The sequence below is a fragment of the Triturus cristatus genome, chromosome 2_1 (assembly GCF_964204655.1).
Source record: "Triturus cristatus chromosome 2_1, aTriCri1.1, whole genome shotgun sequence".
Lineage (NCBI taxonomy): Eukaryota > Metazoa > Chordata > Amphibia > Caudata > Salamandridae > Triturus > Triturus cristatus.
In genome coordinates, this window is record NC_140581.1 from 255,954,787 (window position 1) to 255,977,112 (window position 22,326).

The 22,326-nt window shown below is 45.8% G+C and overlaps 1 protein-coding gene across 5 annotated transcripts in view; it reads left to right on the plus strand.

Annotated features, from left to right (window-relative positions):
- The window catches only part of RAI14 (retinoic acid induced 14), a 486,624-nt gene that overhangs the window by 122,050 nt on the left and 342,248 nt on the right, over window positions 1-22,326 (plus strand). The window contains exon 1 of one of the 5 annotated variants that reach the window (XM_085630951.1): window positions 727-854. The exons of the other annotated variants lie outside the window; for them this stretch is intronic. Coding sequence (XP_085487077.1) covers window positions 822-854 — 33 coding nt within the window. The 5' untranslated portion in view covers window positions 727-821. Of the gene's footprint in view, window positions 1-726; window positions 855-22,326 lie in introns of those variants that run through there. 5 annotated transcript variants of the gene reach the window in all.

Consider the following 22,326-nt stretch of genomic DNA (forward strand, 5'->3'; position numbering starts at 1 on the left):
TGTGACTTGGCCCAGAAACGTCCAACTCCTTATTAGTGAAAGTGCAAACGATTCGTACTAAATGTACATGAATATGACTTGACTAGTCCCATTTTATAGCCATCTTAGGTATTTTGGGGCCACTTCTCTGCGGTATGTAGAACTCCTGCATGCCTTGTGAACTTTTAAAGATACTTTGGCTTTTTCATATTTTGCAGAAAGTTACTTTGGCTTTTTCATATTTTGCAGAGCCTCATGAATCGGACCCTTTTTAACTGCACGAGAAGGCGGGCGCGCATTAATTTCTTTTCCAAATTGACCTTTGCCCTTTCTCGCAAACAGAAGCGTAGACTCCCTCTCTTTCAAAGTCACAACAAACCCACTGTTTAACCCTGCTAACCATGCACAAAAACTGATATTGTACGAAACTCGTCCGATGGTTTGTAAAAGGATGTCAAACCACAGAAAGGAACCCCATTGAATGCCTTAGAAAGCGTCTGCCTGAGACTGCATTTCATTAGTCGTGGCTGGAAGCAGGGGGCGTTCTCCAGCAGTCAATACTAAATTGGGTTCATCCACTTAATGTGTAACTAATCCGGTCTGCAGACACATGGGTTTCCAAATCTGTCTTGTTTATGCACCACGGGAGAGAGCTTCACCTTACCGCAGGAATCTGGAAAAGTTGCGCTTCCTTTTCGTTTCACATTCCCCAGAAAGTCCAAAGATTGACGGCCCATCCGGGACACTTCCATCGCACCAGAAGCAGACCGGGGCCTCCGCGTGGGTCACCCGGGAGGCACCGAGATAAACCCCCCTCCTGCTCTTTTCAGAAACCTAAGTCCATGAAATACCTCGGAATGAGAGATGCGCCGGAGGTATGTCGGAATGCTTTTCTGCGAAAGTCTTTGTGCGGGTATATCGGGAACGGAGCGCGCCTGTTTTAATGCCCTGTTAACGCCCTGCTGTTTTAGAGCGGAGCGGAGACTCCGAGTTACGGAACGAGCACGGACGCTGCGCGTGACACGGGTCCTTGTCCCAGTCTGCGCGTGACGCTCAAAACGATCACCTCCATTGGTAGACCACATCAAACCGACGACTGGGGGTTGAGATACCTCTAAAGAGGATGATTGTGATTTCAAATGCACTGTGCCAACCTAGTACTGATGTGGCGGTTTAAAAAAAAGATATTAATTATTTAAAAACAAAAAAAATGATTGCTTAATAAAGCACAAAGGGTGAGGTTACTGACGTCAATGCCTAGTTCTTGGTTAGCTAAAGAATGCACTTTTCCACCGGTGTCTTGACTTCCCATTTGCACATGGATGTTTCATTTAAGATGATGGGTATTGTAAGTTGAGGGGTTTCACAAAAGTGGCAGGCCCCCTTTGAGGTATCAGTACCCACTTCGAACACGTCTGGGTATTCAAAACCATATGTCATTTTATGGGTTCCTAAAGTTATTGTTTTGTACTTTAAGGCCAACGTATATAAATGCAGGGTTGGCATATTCCCAGGGGCGTAGCTTCAGGGGAGTGTTTGGGGTGTTACACCCCCCCTATTAAATGTATTTTTCTGATAAATATTTGACTCCAGGTGCTTTCAGTCGGGCATTGTGAAATGTCAGTTGGATTTTACCAAGGATTTTTACATTCACGCAGGCAAAAACACACACACACTCTTCCCTCTTTATTTTGAAAGTCCTAGGAATATTGGTTATTTTACAAAATAGTGTGTTATCTTAGTACCCCAACCAATCCACTGCCCCCGAGACCCCTCTCATGCACCCTGCTTGTCCTATAATGTATTTAAACATTATGTGCTAGCCTGATTGTGTGCAAATCTGAAGCTCACACCCTCCCACTCTTATTGTCGAAGCCACGCCCCTGCTTATTTGGGGGGCTGCAACCATTTGTGGGTCCTTCCACAGTGGAGGAGGGGTGATTGATTGCTCAGGAGAGGTACTGATTGCTTTTGATTCTTTCCACTATTCTTAGGGTAGGTTTCCTGAACAGGTGGGACTTAAGCCCTTGAATCTCATGTAGTCCTTTTTCAAGGCTAAAGAAGGGTGTTTCGGAAGAGCGAACCTTTAGTGCACAAGGATGTTGCCTCAATGCACAGTGGTCTCTCCCAACCCTCTCTTACATAACTGGTGGGATTGCAAGCAGGCGCTGGCAGGCAATATTATTCATCTGATTGGCTGTGTCTTATAGAAGACATTGGATAGATAAACTGATGTTAGCTGCACCTTGGAGAAGATGCACCACATTATGAAATGGGTTGAGTGTTAGAAGTCCAGTTTTGAGCCCTTAAGAGATATCAAAACCTTCCAAAATGTTGGTATTTTTAGAAAAGATTGATGTGAAAAGATACACATATGAACAAACAGAATTGAAATCCAATAAATAGATTAGAAATCATTTTTCAGAAGTCTAAATGTCATTGTTAGCAACTGAAAATAGGTAGCTTAATATATGCAGTCAACTGGTGCCTTGGCTAGCCGGTAGCCTGTCAAGGGACTTTTTTGCAGAGCCGCAGTAAAGAAAGCAGCACTGTCAGAGAATGAGGGAAGCAGTGTGATTTTGGGGCATTTGAAGTTTGCCATTGGTTTTGGGTGGTCAGCCAAGTGTGCATGGCATTGCAGAAGACCGACCGGGATGTGGCTATGCAATGGAGTGTGACCTGACAACAGAGTGAGCCCGAGGAAGATACTTTAGAGCAAATGCAGAATGATGAAATTCAGACTAGAGGTGGACATCTTCTGCAGTCTTCTTATCCATTGGACTGGCTGGAACAGAAGTCGAAGTCTATGGTTTCCAAGTTGAAGGAACGTTGTGTAGTGTGGGATGGCCACAGTTGTGACAGCTGACATTGTGGCACTTGACATTGTGGCAGTTTGGGTGCATCCAGTCATGTAGCATCACCGGGGTGGCAGTTGTCGCATTCCAAACTTAGTTTGAGGCCATGTTTCTGTACAAAGTAAAAGAATGTTAATTCTTGAGTAGTTGATAAGTTATTTTCTTCTTGAGTAGGAAGAACTCAGAGTAGGGGGGAGTTGAGTAGAACCCTTAGTACGTTGTCAGCTAGCGTTGCTTCAATGAAGAGAATATTGAACTGGATGTTTCTATTTTTCCGCTGAAAAAGGCATTTAGTTGATGCAGAACCATTGGGGTGGGGCTGGTAAGGACATTGTTTTCAATGTTACAATTGTATCTATGAATCCTGAAAAGATTCTCGGCAGAGGTGTGCTCCTGTAAGTATTGCCATGTAGTTTTATGTTTTGTTTGCGAGTAGGGCTTATGTGTTTTTCTTTTTGTGAATGAACAGAGTGTCCTGGTTGGTGAGGACTTTAAACTGCTTTTATGAACTTTCAATTCACGTTTTCAACCAAAAACATATGGTTCATAGAAATAGGGTGCAACATACAGTTTGCAGTATGCAGGGCCGCGCATAGCATTCCATACATTATAATTGATTAGGACTATCCCAGTAAAGATATAAAGATGGTCGCAGAATACCTGGGGAAATTCACAGGCCTGGTGATTCAAGTGGAGAATCCAGTGTCATTAGCAGTTGAAATCATGTGTTCATTGAGGATGAGGTTAGTGTCCTAATAAATCCAAGTGACTTGGCATTCAGTGGAAAGTTGGTGTTTAAGCCTCAAGGTTCTTGTCATTGAGCCAGGTTTGTACTTTTTATTATTTGTTGTTCTTGGTAATTAACATGAATTCTGTCTTGGTTGGGTTGATCTTCAGGTCGGTGCTGGACATCCAGGTCTGAAAATTTTGCAAGCAATGTCTGAGGCATTGGATGCTGAAGCAGAGGAGACTTTCAAGTAGAGTTTGTATTGTCAGCATATTGGTGAATCATGATGGTGTTAGCTATTAGTACAGCACCACCGGCCCCGTGTGGAGGGTGAAAATAATGGGACAGTATGGAGCCATGTAAGACTCCACAGGTGTGTGGCATTTTTTTTTAAATAGAGGTGTCCATGCAAACAAAGTGGTTTCAGTTGGAAGGGTTGGAGGAGAACTGGTGGAGGTCCTTGCCGGTGAATCAAATTTGAGACTCCAAGGTGCATATGAGAGTGGGTTGGGATGATTAACTGTGTCGAAGGTAACTGACATTCCCAGCAATAATAGGAGGCAAGGTTATCTTCATCCATGGTCAGAAGGGCATTGTCTACAGCGTGTAAGGTAGTACTCTCTTTGATTCAGTAATGGAGCTGGGAAGGCATTTAGGAATAAGGTAGGTTTTGTGGTGTATATTTATTAATAGTGCTGTTGGCAGCAATCAGTGTTTTGGCATTGCCTGGCAGCTGAAGAAATGGAAGGTGGTAATTGAAGAGATCATAAGGGCTAGGCAGTATGTCCTTAAGTTTGTCGACATTATTTTTCCTATGTTTTGCTTTATCATATGATCCTTGAAACCAATCAACACAATGGCAATTGAAGAAGACAGAAGGTCTACATTGTCAAAGATCTGGTTGATTCTCCCATATATGCCATAATCTCTCATTAATTCAGAAGTCAACTTTTCCTCTAATCAAAATCTCTAGTATTAACCTAATTGACATACCATAGCTTTTTAACTCGAGTAGGAGTCCAATCAGGGCTAAACAACATTAGCTCTAATGAATCTCCATCCAAATTACCCCACATGAAACAAGAAATCAAAATAATATGGCAAGCATCACTCAAGTACATATTCTACTTCTGTAGCTATGTGAAAAGGATTGTGTGGAATGCTCCCCCCCCCCCCATGGTTATTTTGATTCTAAAAGTTCCTGAATTGCATCAAATTGGGAAAACACATGAGACCGCTTTGCTTGTGTAACTCTGAGGGTATTTTTATCTCCAGGGAGATCACATCTTTGTTAAAAAAGTTGTAGATTTTGGTATTACTTTTTTAAACCCATTACAAATTGTGGAAAATTAAGAATTTGATTTCATTCATCAAACATGCTCTTTTCCTAGCTGTTGCTTGGCTCACGTTTTACTGTGGTGTACGTTTTCAAGTTCCGCTACTATGTTCTGTCCTCTTTCCTTAAACTCTGAAACTTGCCAGCAATGCTGAAGACTTTGTTCCTTTACATTCTGATAAGGAGTGATCCGAGCTGTTGCCCCCAGGTTCCAGTGATTTTGTCAGAGATTTACAGCATGAGCAATAACCAGGTTGAGGTTGTGTATTCAGTATTTAATATAATCAAGTAGAACTTTTCAATTCTTGATGTGGTAGATAAGTGACATGGTTACAATGTTGAAATGGAGTTCTAAGACTGATCCATATAGTAGAAGGGTATTAATTAATTAATCAAATTACTCTAAAATTAATGTTGTTTGATATATTGAAAGCAATGTATGAGGGAGTTGAAGACTTATGTACCTATGAGATTGGATATGCTTTCAATTCAACTTATGTGTATTATATTGCTCATTTTCAGCATATATTTATTAACGCAATACAGAGTACTGTTTTGTCTACTTTTAAGTGATACGTTGCAGCAGGAGAACTGTTGTGTAGTGTAGTTCCTATATCCCCGATAGGCTCTGCGCATTGGAATAACATACACTATAGATTTGACATATGACTAAGGTCAGTATGTCTCTATCGAGTATATTAAACTTAATTACTTGTGTGTGCCAGCTAACTCAGAGGTCACTAGAAACTTCTCGAATATACAAGAAGAGATTAGTCTCTGACAACCGCATAAACATGACAACTTTGTTTCCCTTTAGAATCGGAACAGTCTCAGAATTGTGGAAACAATAGATAACAGTTTCACTCAGTCAATCGTGCATACTTCGTTTCTACAGAGTTGCACAGAAATAGAGAGACGGGCGTTTCAATAAAAGGGTTTATTGAACAGTCTTATTTCTCATGCAAGAGATATGAATTGCTACAATCGTAAGACAGACTGCGAAGTACAATATGTAGGAGGTTAGCAGTAAGATAAAATAATACTGCAATAGCATGGTTTGTAGCTATGACCTATATTAATTAAAATACATACATAAATAACATAATGCTAAAATGTGATACCCATATGATGCTTCTAAATTGTTCTACCCCAGTGTACCTAACCTAAGTGCAGTACGAGGTTTGAAGTAGGTGCTGTTTCTAAAGTATAGCTAGCTATATTTTAGTTTAGCCAAGAGTTGCCAAAGGTTTCTCTAAGTTCTAGTCAGCTCCATACCTGAGAATGAGAGAGGTTGGAATCTCTTTTCTGGACTCGATAGTCTAACCCCCCCGCAAGGGAAGTCGGAGAGCACTGGATCTGGATTATCTGCGAGGAGGATGGCAGCATCAGGTCAGTGCATCAGGCTGGAACTCGATCTCGTTCCGAACTTGCCGTGGCAAACCAAGTAGTCTGGGTTGGATCGAATCCTCCGGAAACCGCAATTTGCCAAGGCAAGTGCTGGTATATTTATACCTTGAAGGTGTCTAGGAATGCCAGTATTGACGTAAAAGTCAGGCAGAGGAATGTCATGAATGAATCCCTAAGGAATAGATGTTCATGCAAACTTAATGAGTTCTTGGAGAAATCAATATTCAAGCTGAGGGAAATTCCTAAAGGCTTAAGGGTCTGGTTTTCCAAGAAGTCATTGTGACGTGGATGGACGGATGTAGGTGGCCATGCCTGTATTTAGTTTGTATGGACAATGTCTAAATAAGGGCCGGATTTCTATGTCCAAATAAGGACAATGTGAATTGTACCTCTATAAGGGCATAAATTGGGAAACCTATATACGGAACCTAAATCTGCACACAACAGTTGAATTGGTAAGAAGACTCTTGAAAGCCCACTTGAGGTGTGACAAACACAGGGTGTACTAACCTTTATGCAGCATCACCTTTAGAGAGATAACATGGACCAAATTGATCAAGATGAATGCTTATTTGTTTTTTCACAAATTTCAAATTGATTGTTTGAGTCAAAGAATTCTTGTATTCATTTGCAATAAATATGTTGTATTTGATTAGTCGAAGGGACAACCTAGGCAGTTGTTTAGTGTTCAAGACCATGTACAAAAGTGGTCTTTGAGAAGTGTAACATAATTACCTTTAACTTATTAATAACATTTAAGGGCCTCATGTAGGTAGCCAAATACCGGTCGGTAACGGCCGATTTTCGGTAAATATGCCGTTACCGACCGGTATTCAGACAAGTGAGATGTAGGAGTCCAAAAACCACTTTTCGGTAAATATGAGGCGGTAAATACCGAATCATATTTACCGAATTCTAAAATACCGAATCAGATTTACCGAATACATAATTAACGATTCGGTAAACATGAAGTGGTAAATATGAAGTGGTAAAATTGAAAATGACATGTAGGAGCACTCGGTAATTAAGAAATCCAGGAAAATCGGTAAATAAGAGTCGGTAATTAACACGGATTGAAAGCAGGTGGTAACCATCAACAATGCATATAGGCAAACCCAAAATGCAACAGCGTGGACAACATGGCCGCCATGTACGTCATTGCAAGGCGCCTACGTCTACAGGCAGCAGGACTGAGGGTGTGGCGACGGGAGGAACAAATCTACAGACAGCGCATCACACTATTCCAGCTGACTGATGCAGAGATACATGAGAGGTACAGGCTACACCCCGAAACCATCATGGACTTAATCAGGGACCTTCACCCACTCCTGGACCAGCCAATAAGAAGGGCGCACGCCATACCCCCACATGTGCAGGTGCTCTGCAGCCTACATCTGCTGGCATCCGGCAGTTATCAGGTGGTGATAGCTGCGGTGGGTGGGGTATCCCAGAGTTGCCTGTCACGTTTCTTCAGGAAGTTCCTGGATGCCATGATGCAGAGAATGCACCACTACATAAGCTTCCCAAACACACAGGCTGCACTGCAGAAAACAAAAACAGACTTTTATCACATGGCACAGTTCCCCCATGTCATCGGCTGTATTGATGGTACACACATCCCAATCTGTCCACCAGCTGATACAGAGCACATCTACAGGAACAGGAAGTCCACCCACTCCATCAATGTGCAGGTGATCTGTGATGCAGGGAACATCATCACAGATATTGTTGCTAAGTTTCCTGGGAGCACCCACGACTCTTACATCTTCCAGAATAGTGGGATCTACACACGACTGAGTGCCGGAGAATTCGGAGAGGGATACCTGCTAGGTAAGTAACAGTGACGCCCCTTGAAACCTGCAAATCATAGTGTATAGAGGCATGTTACTGATGGTTCCCTTTTACTCATCCAGGCGACAGTGCATATGCATGCCGGTCATTCATCCTCACTCCCTACCTACACCCAGCAACCCAGAGTGAGAGACGATACAACGTGGCACATAAAACAACACGCAATGTGGTGGAGTGCACGTTTGGACTACTGAAGAGCAGGTTCCGCTGCCTGCACAAGAGCGGAGGCGCACGCCAGTACAAACCCATCACCTGCTGCAAGATTATTGCCACTTGTGCAATGCTGCACAACCTTGCCACGAAAAAAGGTACAGATGTGGAACTAACATATTTTGAGGACAACGAGGATGAGTCAGGCCAGCCAGAGGGCAACGCAGCTAGAGTGCCAACTGCAATCGATGGGAGAGAGAGACGGGCAGAGATCACATGCAACTATTTCTGAGTAAGTGAGGGGACACAGCGAGTTGTGAGAAGTCATGACGTAGTCTTAATGTGGCACCACGCCATGAACACATGAACAGGCCAATCAGGCAATATACCATCTATACAAGGAGTATGTCCAGGGTTACGTCACCCAATGGGAAGTGGCTTAGCAGGGCTACATCAATGTTTGCGCATACGCGCTGCAGTGGTGGATTGCACGGCCTGTGCATCCTCACTAGAGCCAACCCCAAGCCGCCTGCTGCTCCTGCGTGCTTCTGGGACGGGGGGTGTGATGCTGCTGCTGGTGTCGATGCTCTCCGCAGCATCCCCTGCAGCAGTTGTCGACGCCTGACTAGTCAATAGCACCCCTAGTGCACTTGTCACCTGCACCATCCCCCGAGACAGGTCGCTGCAGCACTGTGTTAGGCCCTCCTGCATCGTCACAGAGCGCCGGCACAGTAGAGAAGTCGCAGTTGCCAGACGGTTGAGTGCCCTGCTGGTAGTGTCCCTTCTCTGGCGTTCCCGGCGCCGTGCTTCGATGTCAGCATCTAATTTGCTGCACAACTGCTGGATTGACTGGGACATGTCCCGAATGCCCGCAGCCATGCCGCTAATGTTACTGTCCATGTTGACTAATGTTGTCCTCATCACCCGCATGTGCCTCTGGACTGACATGACTGCCTTTGATTGCAGGCGCTGTTGCTTCAACATTTGGCCCTCGAGACCCAAGAAGACACCATGGCCGTCAGTGGGTGCTGGTGGACTCTGGACACGCGACCTGCGGCGCCCTCTTGCTCCCGTCTGTGCTGCCTGTGAGATGTGGGGCACAGTGGCATGGCTCCCTTCCTGGGGCCCGGTGCGGTCTTCTGGGCCCATGCTGTCGTCTGACGAGGTGTCTAAGGCTCGTAGCCTGGCTGCTGGACGCCTCCTCATTCTCACACCTGCAAGCGGAGATGTGGCCGGTGATTCGAACATGAGTGGCGATGCTGGCTCTGGTTGTGGTGATGCTGGCTCTGGTTGTGGTGATGCTGGCTCTCGGTGAGGTGATGCTGGCTCTCGGTGCGGCGAGGCTGGCTGTGTTGGTGGTGCGGCTGCCAGTGGGCCTGCTCCCTGGTCTGTACTTGTGCTGGCTAGAGGTGATACTTGTGGCAGGTGTGCCGTCTCTCCTGCAGCATGCCCTGTCCTGCATGATGTCACATCTGTGGACAGAAATACAACATTGGCTCAGTGTCCCCGAAGGGCTGCATTGCAAGCGTCACAATAACACATTTCACATTCCAATATGTCCTCTGTCTCCTTGTGCCTCGAGTGCGTGACATGCCTTGTTGCCCTGTAACATTTACGGCATGGTTAGTGTTGCCCTGACTACATCTCCCGGAATGCATTGCCTGTCTGCACTGACACGTGTGGACTGCAGTGTGATTCTCGTTTCACAATGGGGGATGTGGGATTGGGGTGGGGGGGGCTACATTGCTGTGCTTTCGTCTTACCTTGGTGTGTTGCGGCTCTGGCAGAGCTGTCGGCGTCCCCAAGACCCACGACGCTCTCCTGCTGGATTGTGGCCGCCACCAGCTCCTCCAGTTCGGTGAGGGCAGGTGCCCTGTTGGTTCCACCTCCGGTCTGGCTGGCCTCCTTCTGGATGTCGCCCATCTTCCTCTTGGTTACAATCCTCAGGTCATACCAGCGCTTTTTGAGGACCTCAATGTCCCTGTGGGTCACTCCCACAGCATTGACCTGCGCCTGGATGGCCAGCCATATGTTGCGCTTTTCCGCCTCAGGCACTTGCAGGGATTGCCTTCCAAACAGCTTCTGGTGCTGCTTCACCACCTCCTCCACCAGCACCTGGAGTTCCTTGGGGCTAAATTTCAGCTTCCTCCTCCTTTCCCCTCCGTCTTTCTGTGTTCTCTGGCTGGACATGCTGTTCGTTTACCCGCTCGCACATGCAACGGCTCCCTGCCTCTCCTCTGCACTCCAAGCCTCTCCAGGGTCGGCTAATTATGTACACCTGCCTGGGTGTGGCCACTTCGGCTAATTATGTACACCTGCCTGGGTGTGGGCACTTCCTGGTTGGGTGGGCTGTCGTTGCACAGGATTAGCTGTTTCGTCCAGTCATGTGATTTTATTTACCGAATCCGTACATTCCGATTCGGTATTTTCCGATTCGGTAAATTCCACCTCGGTATTTTCCGATTCGGTAAATACCACCTCGGTATTTTCCGATTCGGTAAATACCACCTCGGTATTTACCGATTCGGTGAATTCCGATTCGTGATTACCGAATGTTACCGAATCGGTAACAGTTACCGAATTTTTACCTACATATAACTTACCGATTCTAATTTACCGATTCGGTACGGCTCGGTATTTAAGAACCGGTAAAATTTATTTACCTACATGAGGCCCTTTATGTGGAACTCCTAAAGTATATGATCAGTATAGACTACCTAGATATCTTGGTAAGTTGTGTTGTGGTATGATCTATTTTATGCATGGCATGCTGCCTCATTCTCAAATTGGGTGCCCATTCATACTGAACGGAGAAATTCATCTATATTGTATGATGTTGTTCTTTGTTTGATCGTGGGGGTTAGGAATGAGGATACGAATTGTTGAAGTTGTGTTGAATAATGTGAGGATAAATTCAGTTTAATCGATGGAGATCTTTATAGAGTCTAATGTATGTAGGTTGGTTGCTGAAGGTCTTTTGAATTTTCCTGGATGGTGATCGTACATTGCACTTGTGAAGGTTATATCTAGGCAGCACAGTCCAGGTGAACAATTGTGCCGCTATGTTTTGCACGTGAGAGGTTGTACGCTAATGCATGATTTTTCGGAGTAGTTCGACAATGTATGTCATTTGAAGGTGGGTCAAAAGCAATAGCCCTTATGATCGTCCTCTGTTCAGAGTGCAGTTAGAAACCTGATGGAGCTGTCACTAAGGGCTATCAGACTTATATTTGTGCATGTGGTATCTTGTGTGCTGATTGCGAGTAAGTGAGGTCTTGTTGTACGGTTATGTGTATGTCCTAAAACGATTCTCCAAGCCAAAGCCTGCATGTGTATTGTATTAAGTTTAGCTGGGCTTCTTGGAAGGGGGAAGTGAATTCTATAGGCAATAGCTTAATATTCAAAACGGTGCAAAATTACTTTTAGAAAAATAAAAACCTGACTATGTTCTACTGTACAGCAGCACAACTGGGCTTGCTAATCTGCCACCTATATCATCTCTTAGATATGACAGAATGAATATCACTTAGAAGTCAATGACTAACTTCATATTATAGGATGACAACCCAATCATCCTTGCAGGCTTCTTTCTCACTGCCACTTTCATTCCCTTCCCTAACTATACACTCCAGTTCACAACCCTCCTGCTTCGTAGCTGCTCCAGTAATTTATTTACTTTCTCGAACATGTCAAAGATATATTAGTTGACGCAGGAGGGGACCTCCAAATTATCATCCACCCAAAAGCATTTTAATCATCCGAACATATCCCCACTCCTTTTCGCAGCAGGGGGTTAGTGCAGGGTTGAGGGGCGGTGTAGGAACAATGTGTAGATGTCTTATGTGAAAGTAGGTCTAGGTGGAGTGTGACCGCACAAGGAAGAAGAGAGCGCTATGACTGTAGTGAACGTATAAAGGTGACACCCTTCTTGAACAGTCGCAGTGCTATATTGAATCTGCGATCATCTTTTCAACCATGTCATACTAATGGTTATAGGATAGTTTGACGGGAAATTTATAATTAGATCAAAATGTAGCTTAGCTTGATGGGTTCACGTAAGAGTTGGGGTGCAGCAAAAATATTTGACATTGACATTAACAAGTAATTTTGGCCCCTCGACTTTAATGAAACTTATTTTTATGTGTTCACATTCAGTTGTATTGCCATTTAATGTGCTATATAATTTAATATGTTGTACATTACTCATATCCACATGATGCTGATTCCAGGTGCATGGACATGTATATTCCATTTTTTCTTAGTACATTAAAGTCGGTGCCAATCAAAAGGGCGCCCTGTATACTCACTGTTTTCTGATAATGATAAATTGTAGCCACACCTGCTGTGACCCCACTGGTCAGGATCGCATGTCGATATTGACGTAGCTGTATCCAGCTTAACTGCAGGCGTGGTATAGCTGTGGCACCAATAGTGTGGCTAGCAAGTGGGTGAAAAAGGGTAGCATGGTGGAGGCCATGGTAAAAGGGACAGACCAAGCTGGGCTGGGAAGTGTTGGAGTGGGGAGCAGAAAGCTCAATGGAGACTTGCAAGAGCCTTGACTGGGGCCTTCCCCATGAACCAGCAGCAGGAAAGGGCTAAGGAAAAAGAGGAGGGCCGGTGAGAAACGCCTGATGCAGCTAGTCAAAATGGGCCTAAATTGTTGCAGAAAAAAGTCAAATTTGTGCCATTGAAACGTCTGGCACGGATAAAGGCATAACCTGATGTGCTATATCCTTCAGTAGAGAGCTCTACTGAATGTACCAACAGCGCCAATTATGCGCTTAAAACCATTCCCATCAGTTAACAGATCTTTAATCAGTATAATTCCGAATTTCGTAAAGTGGAAAAAGTCAGCTCTTAGAGAAGGGAGAACTAGCTTAACGAGTTGGTCGAAAAAAATACTGCTTTACAATCTGTTATGTCAAGAAAAGCATTATCAATTGGGCTATGGTTGGCTTAAATCCTAATCGCCCCAAGGCAACCTGCATCTCCTATATCATTCAAAAATCTAGGTCACTTGTATGTGCTTTGCCAAATTAGCAAGCACAAAGGAACAACATAGAGCTCTTTTCACTGTTGTGAAAAACAGGTTCTTCCTAAATATGTGGCACCAGTACGGGCATACTCCACTGACAACTACAGCTCGTGTCCTGCACTTTTTAAGACCACTCGTGTAATTTTCTTCTTTCAGTAAGTAGTCAAGACTTCAGTTATTTTAACTACATTTCCTTCCTTTGTACACTTACTCTCTTTAACACTAGTTGTGTGCTACAGCCACTGAAATCCTCATCTCCTTTACACATATGTGCACTGTCAGAAGTTCAAAACATGTACTGTTCAAAAGCACTTTACTTTTAGGGATTTTTGAAAGTGTCTCTCTATAATGATCTTGATTGTGAAAGAAATCAACACATTATTACAGAGCCATCTCTACAAATCCAAGTCTACCTTTTATATCCCAAATGACACCATGATCCATTCCTAACAGAATGAATATGATGACTTGACACAGTTTTGAACTAATTCTTTATATTTCCATTCTCGAGTATGCCAAAGGTCAATAATATTATGCTGCTCTTGGGTGTTTGCCCAGTCATTGAGGCGTCTGATTCACATTCTCAAGATCTGAAAGTTGGCATTCCTCGCTGTATGCTTTTAGTGGGTTTAGATAATTCTGATTAGAACTCTGCCCTTTGAGGTATGAATTCTAAGGTATTATAATAACAAAAGGCAATGGATGAAGACATACTGTGGAAACGTTGTGAGCTCAATAAGAATATACCTGCTTTTGATGCTATGCACCAAGAGCTTTAAATATGCTTTAGTGCTCAATTTATAATGCGGTGCCTTCAATATCCCCCTTCATTGGTTGACTGAGGCAAAATGAGGTACAAAGCTGAGGTCCCAACCAATATTCCTGATATGAGCTGATTTGGTAGCCATGCTTGCCATTAGCAGGTTGTGTACTAGTGACATTATTTTCATTCCTGTGAATCTCAACTCTGACCTCTGTGCCTTTTGTTGCCAGCATATTGAATGATCATTTAGAGAAGATGAGGTTTAGGAAAGGAAGTTGGCAGTCAACATTTTGTAGCTATTAAAGCCTTCCACATGCCCACCTGTGAAGTGATTACTTGCCCAATCTGTGGTAAATTCTGAGACACCTTCCTCTGCAATGTGAGTCTCCAGCATCATAAACACTGCTGATGTCAGTTTGGCAGTTCTGGATATTCATTGTGTTAACAGTATTACATTTGGGGACATGGATGAACATTATGGCTGACGTAGCCAATGTATGCGGTGGTATGTGAAGGGCTGGTCCATTTCTCGAGTTCTCGCTTCTTCTCTGTGCAACCACTCAAGCAGATGTAGCCTGCCCTTCAAAAGGAGAATGTTATCTTGAAGCACTCCCTTGGAAGAATACTGCTTTACCTGAGATGCTATTGCCATACATGCTGAATTAAACATTTTGGTATGCAGACTCCTTACTAAATGGAGCTTCTGTTGCCAGTATTTTTTTGATGATCTATAAGGAACCGGCAATGAAGGAGCTGAAGCTGACCAGTGCAGGCACCTGAGGGTACTCCGGGGCTTTACTGAATTATGGGGGGGCTCTCAGCTGCCCCCCAGCCCGGGGACCACCACCCCCCCAGGGCTTTAATATACACAAGGGGGTATCAAAGGCCCCCCCCAAGCCACAGGGACCGCCACCCCCAGGGCTTTGTGATATATGCGGGGGGCTCACTGCCCCCCCCGCAGCCCCGGGGTCCTCCACCTCCGGGGCTTTTTAAAAAATAAATAAACCTGTGTGGGGTGGGGGGCCCCCCCACACGCCCTGGGGACCGCCACCTCCCCGGAGCACTAAATATTTAACATAGGGGGTCTGTTATGGACCCCCAAGCCCCGGAGACCACCACCCCCCAGGGCTTTAAATTAAGTGGGAGGGGGGGGCGCGCGGCCCCACTCCTGGAGCCTTGTCATGGCCCTGGGGACCGCCACCCCCCAGGGCCAGCTCCTGCACCCCGGGATACTGTAGTTTGCAATGACAGGGCGGGAGCCTCGCGGCTCCCACCCTGTCATTGCAAACTGCTTTGCTTCATTGAAGCGAGAGCAGGGAAACCTGCTCTCGCTTAAATGAAGAAAAGCAGATTGGTTTTCCACATGGGGAGCAGCATGTTAGCTGCTCCCCATGTGGAAAAGCAATGCCGGCTCCCGCAGGACGCGGGGAGCCGGCTGGGACCTTGGGGGGGATTGGGGACCCCCCACGGTCCCCAACGAGGTGGCCAGCCCCAGGGGATGGGGTCCCCCGGACTATTGGTGGCCTGGGAGGGGGGCCACGCGGTCCCCCTACCCAAAATAAAATAAAAAAAAACATTTTAAAAAAAACAAAGGCCGGCCCCGTGGGATGGGGTCCCCCGGGCCGATTAAGGCTTCGGAAGGGGGTGCCACACAGCCCCCTTCCAAATTTTTTTTTATTTAAAAATTAGGGGGCAGACCCTGGGAGTTGGGGTCCCCAGGGCCAATAAATTAGAAAAAGAAGGGGGGCCACACAACCCCCCTTCTAAAAAAAAAAAAAAAAAACAGAAAACGGGATCGCGGAGGCCATGCCCCCTTCTTGCTGCACTCTGCAAACGCACCCCCTGGTGCGTTTGCAGATGGGGAATGAATTCCCCTTGAATACTGGGGGTCCCTGGGGGCCAACTAGCCCACCAGGAATCTCCAGTATGCGCCAGGGGGCTGGTTGCAGAGAGGTGTTTTGAGGCCACGCCCCTTTTAACACCTCTCTGCAACGCAGCTCTGTGGCACTTAATGGAGGTAGCTGGTGGGGTAGTTGCACCCCAGGGACCCTCAGGATTCAAGGGGAGTTAATCACCCAACTTAAAACGCGCCACGGGGTGCGTTTGCACAGTGGTGAAGGGAGGGGGCAGGGCCTGAGGTGACATGTGTGCAAACACGCCCTGTGGCGCGTTTTAAGTTGAGGAATTAATTCCTCTTCAATCCTGAGGGTTCCTCGGGGCCAACTAGCCCATCAGGTACCTCCGGTAAGCGCCACGGATCTGCGTTGCTGAGTGTTGTAAAAAGGGGCGTGGCCTCTGAACACCTCTCTGCAACGCAGCTCCCTGGCGCATACTGGAGGTACCTGGTGGGCTAGTTGGTCCCCAGGGACCCTCAGGATTGAAGAGGAATGAATTCCCCAATTTAAAATGCACCACAGGGCATGTTTGCACACATTGACAGTAAGAGTGAGTGAGTGACAGTGAGTGTGAATGAGTGGGTACCGTGAGTGTGAGGTTGTGTGATAGTGTGAGGGAGGAAGAGTGACAGAGAATGTAAGTATATTGTAAGTAGTTCTTGGCATAATGCGGACCTATGGCAAAATAATGGTATAGTAGAAGTAACTCTTCACATTTGGGGAATGCATGGTGATATGCTGGCTCTTGCATCTTTGAGGTAATTCGAGGCATGTGGGGCAACCATTGTATATAGAAGGCATCAATGGCAAAATTCTGGTGCCAGCATATTGATCATTCTAGGCAAGAGGGGATACCGATGCCTTATAAGTGGAGCCTGTGACAAAAAGCTGGCTGTGGCAGGTACAGAGTAGGGGGAGTGGTGATACCCGTAGCACATTTTAGAAAAAAATGTGGTCAACTCATGAGGAGTGTCAGCCTCCAATGACTTGCACACCAACCATGAAAATATTTGAATTTTTCATGAGTGCTCTTTCAGGATTTATGGCTTTTTAGAAAGTTTTTTGTGAGGATTGTTCTTAAAAACACATTATTTGGCTTCAGCTTTTGGGCCAAATAGTGCATTTAATTGTGTTATCATGTTAGCAATGTGTGGACCTGGATGTTGCTCTCGTTCAGTTGCCTTGTTTGCCTGACGCATGTCAACACATATGCGTACAGTTCCTTCACTGGCCTTTTTAGGCACTGCTACTGTAGAAGAAACCCATGGCGTTGGACCAGTTGATAGCTCAATAATATCATGCTTACGTAACTATTCAAGGAACAGACTTACTATTTTGTGGTGAGCATTCATGTTGTAATTCACGGAAATCAGTCTCAGGCTGTGCTGAAACTGTAGACATGCACCTGATGCTGTGCCTTGAAGCACATGGCTGGGTGCTTGCTCCTTTCTTTTCTTGTGTTTCATTGTTGCTACAAATGAATCTTGACTTTTTAAGGGCGTCGTTGCAGCCCAGGTATACACTTTGATTATTAATGGCATCAGTCGTAGTAATGGAGATAATTCAATATATTTCTCCTCAGGCATAATGTTTATCGAAGCACCACTGTCCATGATGAAAGGTGTCAAACAACCCTTTATTTTCAGTGTAATCTTTGAGCAATGTTTGAATGACTTTGGTGCTTTAGCATGTTGACTTTCCTTTGACTGACGTTTTTCTTCACCTGCAAGCAGTTCAGCAGGCGCACGCTTTTCTGAGGTAAACATTGACATGGCACAGCCATCTTCTCCACTTTCACTTGATACTGATCTGTAAGTACCTCTTGATGATTATTTAGATGACAATTGACTTAGTTCAGTGGTAATATGTTTTAACTGATGTCGCCGAATGCTGCTTCTGGAACGTTCCAGCAGCCATTTTGTCTTCGCACTGTGACACACTTGCTTTTTCCTTTGCTCTGCAGACCATCACAAAATGGTTCTCCTTCCCACAGCCTTTACATATCTGTCCAATGGCGGGACATTTACCTTCGCCTGGAAACTAAAACCCACATCTAAAACACAGCTTCTTTTTACGTGTAAACATCACTTTGTGTCCTTCAGTCTTTTGGTTTGGCTTGCTTTTCACACTCATGGCTGATTCATTCTGGGCACCTCCGGCTTCCATGTCAGCAGCTTGTCTATCAGCAAACTCTTCAGCTCTGCCAGACATTAACATTTGCTCCAGACTAAGAGTTTCTCTCAACAGTCGCCTTCTGAATGAATCTGACCAGCATCCATCAATAACTCTGACGCATAGCTTCTTCATCATTAAATTCATTGAACTGACAATGTCTGATGAGTGTGTCGAGTCTCTCCATGAACTCATCAGTGGTCTCACCAATTTTCTGATGTTCTTGGTTCGAGATGTATCGTTTGTAATCAACACCGGGCAATGGATTAAATTTGAGATTCAACACTCTGACGATATGTAACTTCTTCATCAGTTCGCAGTATTTTCTTTATGAATTCTTTTACACCATCGCCAGCAAGATTTATGAGGTACTTGATAATCTTTTTGTTATCAGTCTCTTCAAGTGCATCAATGAAATCGACAAATGTCTCTATCCAAGCAGTCCATCTATCGCCAATATTTAGCTTTTTGGCTTGTATCGAGTGGAGGTGGTGGTTTCAAGAAAATGGCAGCATTGTAGCCACACTGCCCTGGCATACCTCAGTCACCCCTCTAGCTGGGTGCCCTATGCCAGTGGTATGGGTACAGGTGCATGAGCCCTGTGCCCCTACAGTACCCAGGTCCATTCCTGGGCACAGTAAGTGCAGTACTGCCATTAAGAGTATATGGTGCTGGGAGGTCGTCAACACGAACTCCACAGCACCATGATGGCAACAATGAAGACTGAGAAGTTTGGTATCAAACTTCTCAGAACATTAAACCCGCGCTGATGCCAGTGTGGGATTTAATGTACAATGCACGACAGAGGGCAACTTTGAGTTGCCTCCTGAACCTAACCTACAATCCACGTCTTGTCTGAGGAGCTGCCTAGGCTGCCACACAGCAGACATGTTGCTGGACCCCTGGGTAGAGAGCCGTCCGTTCTCCTGGGCCTGCAACAATGCACGTCCTGGGTGAGGTGCGAGGTCTCCTCCCCCAGGATGGGCAGGGGAAGCTTCGATGGCATGTCGCCTTTGTGAGCTTCTCCAGGCCACTTGCTGTACTCAGCAACTGGCCCCCACCGGTTCTGACCCCCACTCTGGCGGGAAGACTGGCGAGAAACCCCAAGGGAGGAAAGGGGTATGCCAGCCTCTTCCAACCCCACCCCTGAGGTGGGGGAGGCGAGGTGAAGCACATCTCCGGGCTCTCGCCATCTTGAAGATGGGAAGCGCTACCCAATCAGGACTAAGCTACTGCCCCCCTCCCACAGGAGAGTGGCAGGATAGGGGGTGTACCCACCCCAAGGAAGGGACCCATTGGTCCCTGCCCTTTACCTACCTGTAGCGCCCTTAAATTTAGTATTTAGGGGCACCCTGAACCTTCCTTCCTCAGATCCAGATTCCGAAACAAGAAGAAGAACAAGAAACAAGAAGACCTGCTGTGCAGCTGCTAACAAGAGGAAAACACCAACTGATTTGGCCCCAGCCCTACAGGCCCGTCGACCCTCAAACCTGCTCCTGTTAAACCTCGGCGTCTCCAGTGGTCCGCAACCTCAAAAACCCCGGAGGACCTGACTGCCTTGTGACACTAACCAACTGGGACTCCCACGAGCAGTGGTACTGCTCAAAGCAAGTAACTGACCCCTGGCATTAGCCAGGAACCGCGACTCCTGCACACTCTGCACCCGCCAAACCTGGCCTGTGCCGGAGTGGAAAAAGACTACAAGGATGTCCCGCAGTGACTGTGACCCCGAATCCAGCACCAAAGGACCCACCTCGACGCTCCTGATGACACCTGCAGCCTCAGAACCAGGGACCCCTCCAACCGTGACCCCTCCAACTGCTTACCAGTCAGTAAGATTTCCCGATGTGAAAAGACACCCCTGAACCCGGCGCCCTGCGGCCCCCTGTGCCCAGCACCTGGGTGCCTAACTATCCTACAACTTACCTCTCGAAGTGGTGGTCGCACCTGAAGAATCTTCGTCCCCGAGCTTGCAGCCTTTGTTCCTCACTGAGCTTCTCCATTGAAATCCATTGAGCGCCCGACGGCTCAAAAGTACCCTGCACCCAGCCGCCCGAGTCCCCTGGCAGTGCAACCTCTGTCCTAATCTACTTCCCCACTTGCCTTGAGTAAGTGACCAGGAGCCCAGCTCCCACAGCCCCGTGGCCTGCTAGCCAGCAGCCACCAACCAAGGGCCCCCTGCCTCCCATAGGATAACATTGGGCCTAACTCTCTCTGCACCCGGCCGCCCCTGTGCCGCTGAGGGTGTAACAACTGTACCTACCTGACCCTGGGAGACCCCTGAGTCTATGCCCAGAGCCTTAACTCTGCCAGTCGAGTACTTACCCAAAAGTCGATATCTCTCTTTTCTTCCATAGGGTAACATTGACTGTTTTCACTTGGAAAGTCGAGTTTTGAAACTTTAAAATATTCACCTAAAATCAGCCGAATTACGAAAACGAATTTACTCACCTGTTACCAGGAGAGATCCCAGTGCTGGATCTTGGTTCCCAGCACTGACCCTGAAAAGTAATTATAACCGTACTTACCTATAACCTGGTTGTATCTGCCTTCAGCATTAATGCTCTGCTTTACATTGCATGGCTTTGGCTTTACATTGCATGGCAGCGCAGTACCTGTATGAACGGTCTGACCAGCAGGTTCTTGGTCACCAATATGTAGATGTCTTTGCAATGCTTTCGCTGTTTTCAGCTTCTTTACAGCGGCTTGTGTTGTGCTTGGATTCCACATGTGTTAAGCGTTGGTTCTGTACTTAGACTGCAACACACATGGCATGCACATGCCGTTTGCTTGGACTACGTCCAACACTCTGGGAGAGCACTGTCGATCGTCGGGTTACTTATCCCCTAACTCGTCATCAGTTGAAGCGTCCTCCCCATCCTGGGTTCATTCCCTATGACTACGCCTCACACGGAGTTGAGTATTACACGTCGTTATTCAGCTGCTTGTAACTGCGGACTCAACTTTCTAAACCAGCCTTCCTTCATTGCCTTCCACTCTAACACTTGCATCACGGTTCTACAGAGTATATCGGGAGCCAAAAGGATTCCATAATTTCTAACCCACAAGATACTACACATAGAAGACTTTTTCAGCTATTTAATTCACTAATGGGGGTGTACATTCTGTCCCAGTTCGACCCTGCATGGCGACAGAGTGCATACAAAATCTTAGGTTAAGTGTAGGTGGAAAGCACTAACGGATCTAAAATCTAAAAAGAAATAAAGTAAACTGTAGCACAACATAAAAGAAGTCCAAGACAGGGAATAAGTCAAATGACAGTTCTACTCAGCTGAGGTTTGTACTTGCATTACTGGTTTTATTGGCAAACTTTGGCATTTTCCAGCTTAGCAAGATTAAGATTAATTGTATAATAAGAGGGTATATATATATATATTTTTATGTTTGTTGTACAAAAGCTAAACATCTGTTTTTCAAATATGTGTATCGGAAAAGGAAACTATTATTTTGTTTCTGGTGAGTAGCTATCGTTTCCCTTTTTGGAACCAACGTGCAGAAAATAAGGCAGAAATGACTGAAAATGACACGGTCCCCTGCCCAGTTCTGTTTAGTTCGCCTACGTGCTTTTTGGATGTCTGAAAGGGCCTACTCTCCCGGATAACATTACTGTTTTGTGCACATGAAATTTATCTTTAACAATTGGTTTTGTGTGCCGCGCTTGTTGGGAAAGAGACAGCCCTGCCGCTGCCAAATCACATGTACAACAACAAAAGCTTCTGTGCTTCAGAAACCGAACACCAGAATAAACCGAAAGACATGCTATCCAGCACTGTTGCATAAACAGCATACTTTGAGAGTGCAAAGGGTATGCATTGTTTATTTCAGCATTCTTAACCCACTACAGAAATGCCGGAGACTTATTACTGCGAATCAGTTAGTAGTCGGGCCATTAAGATTAAATAGAATTGTTTAGAGGCATTCTAATTATTTGAAATATTTGATAAATTGCAAACACCGTCCACAGAAAAGCCACTGTCTTTATGGAGAGCCTCGCCGTGTGGTGTGTTGGGTCCTGTACAGACCGGATTGCAGAACCCAGGGTGTGACGTAGTAGGGGGAGGGGAAACAGTCTTTACAATGCATCATTTACCACTCAATTCCTTTACCATTCACCCTTTACAATGCAGTGCCTTTA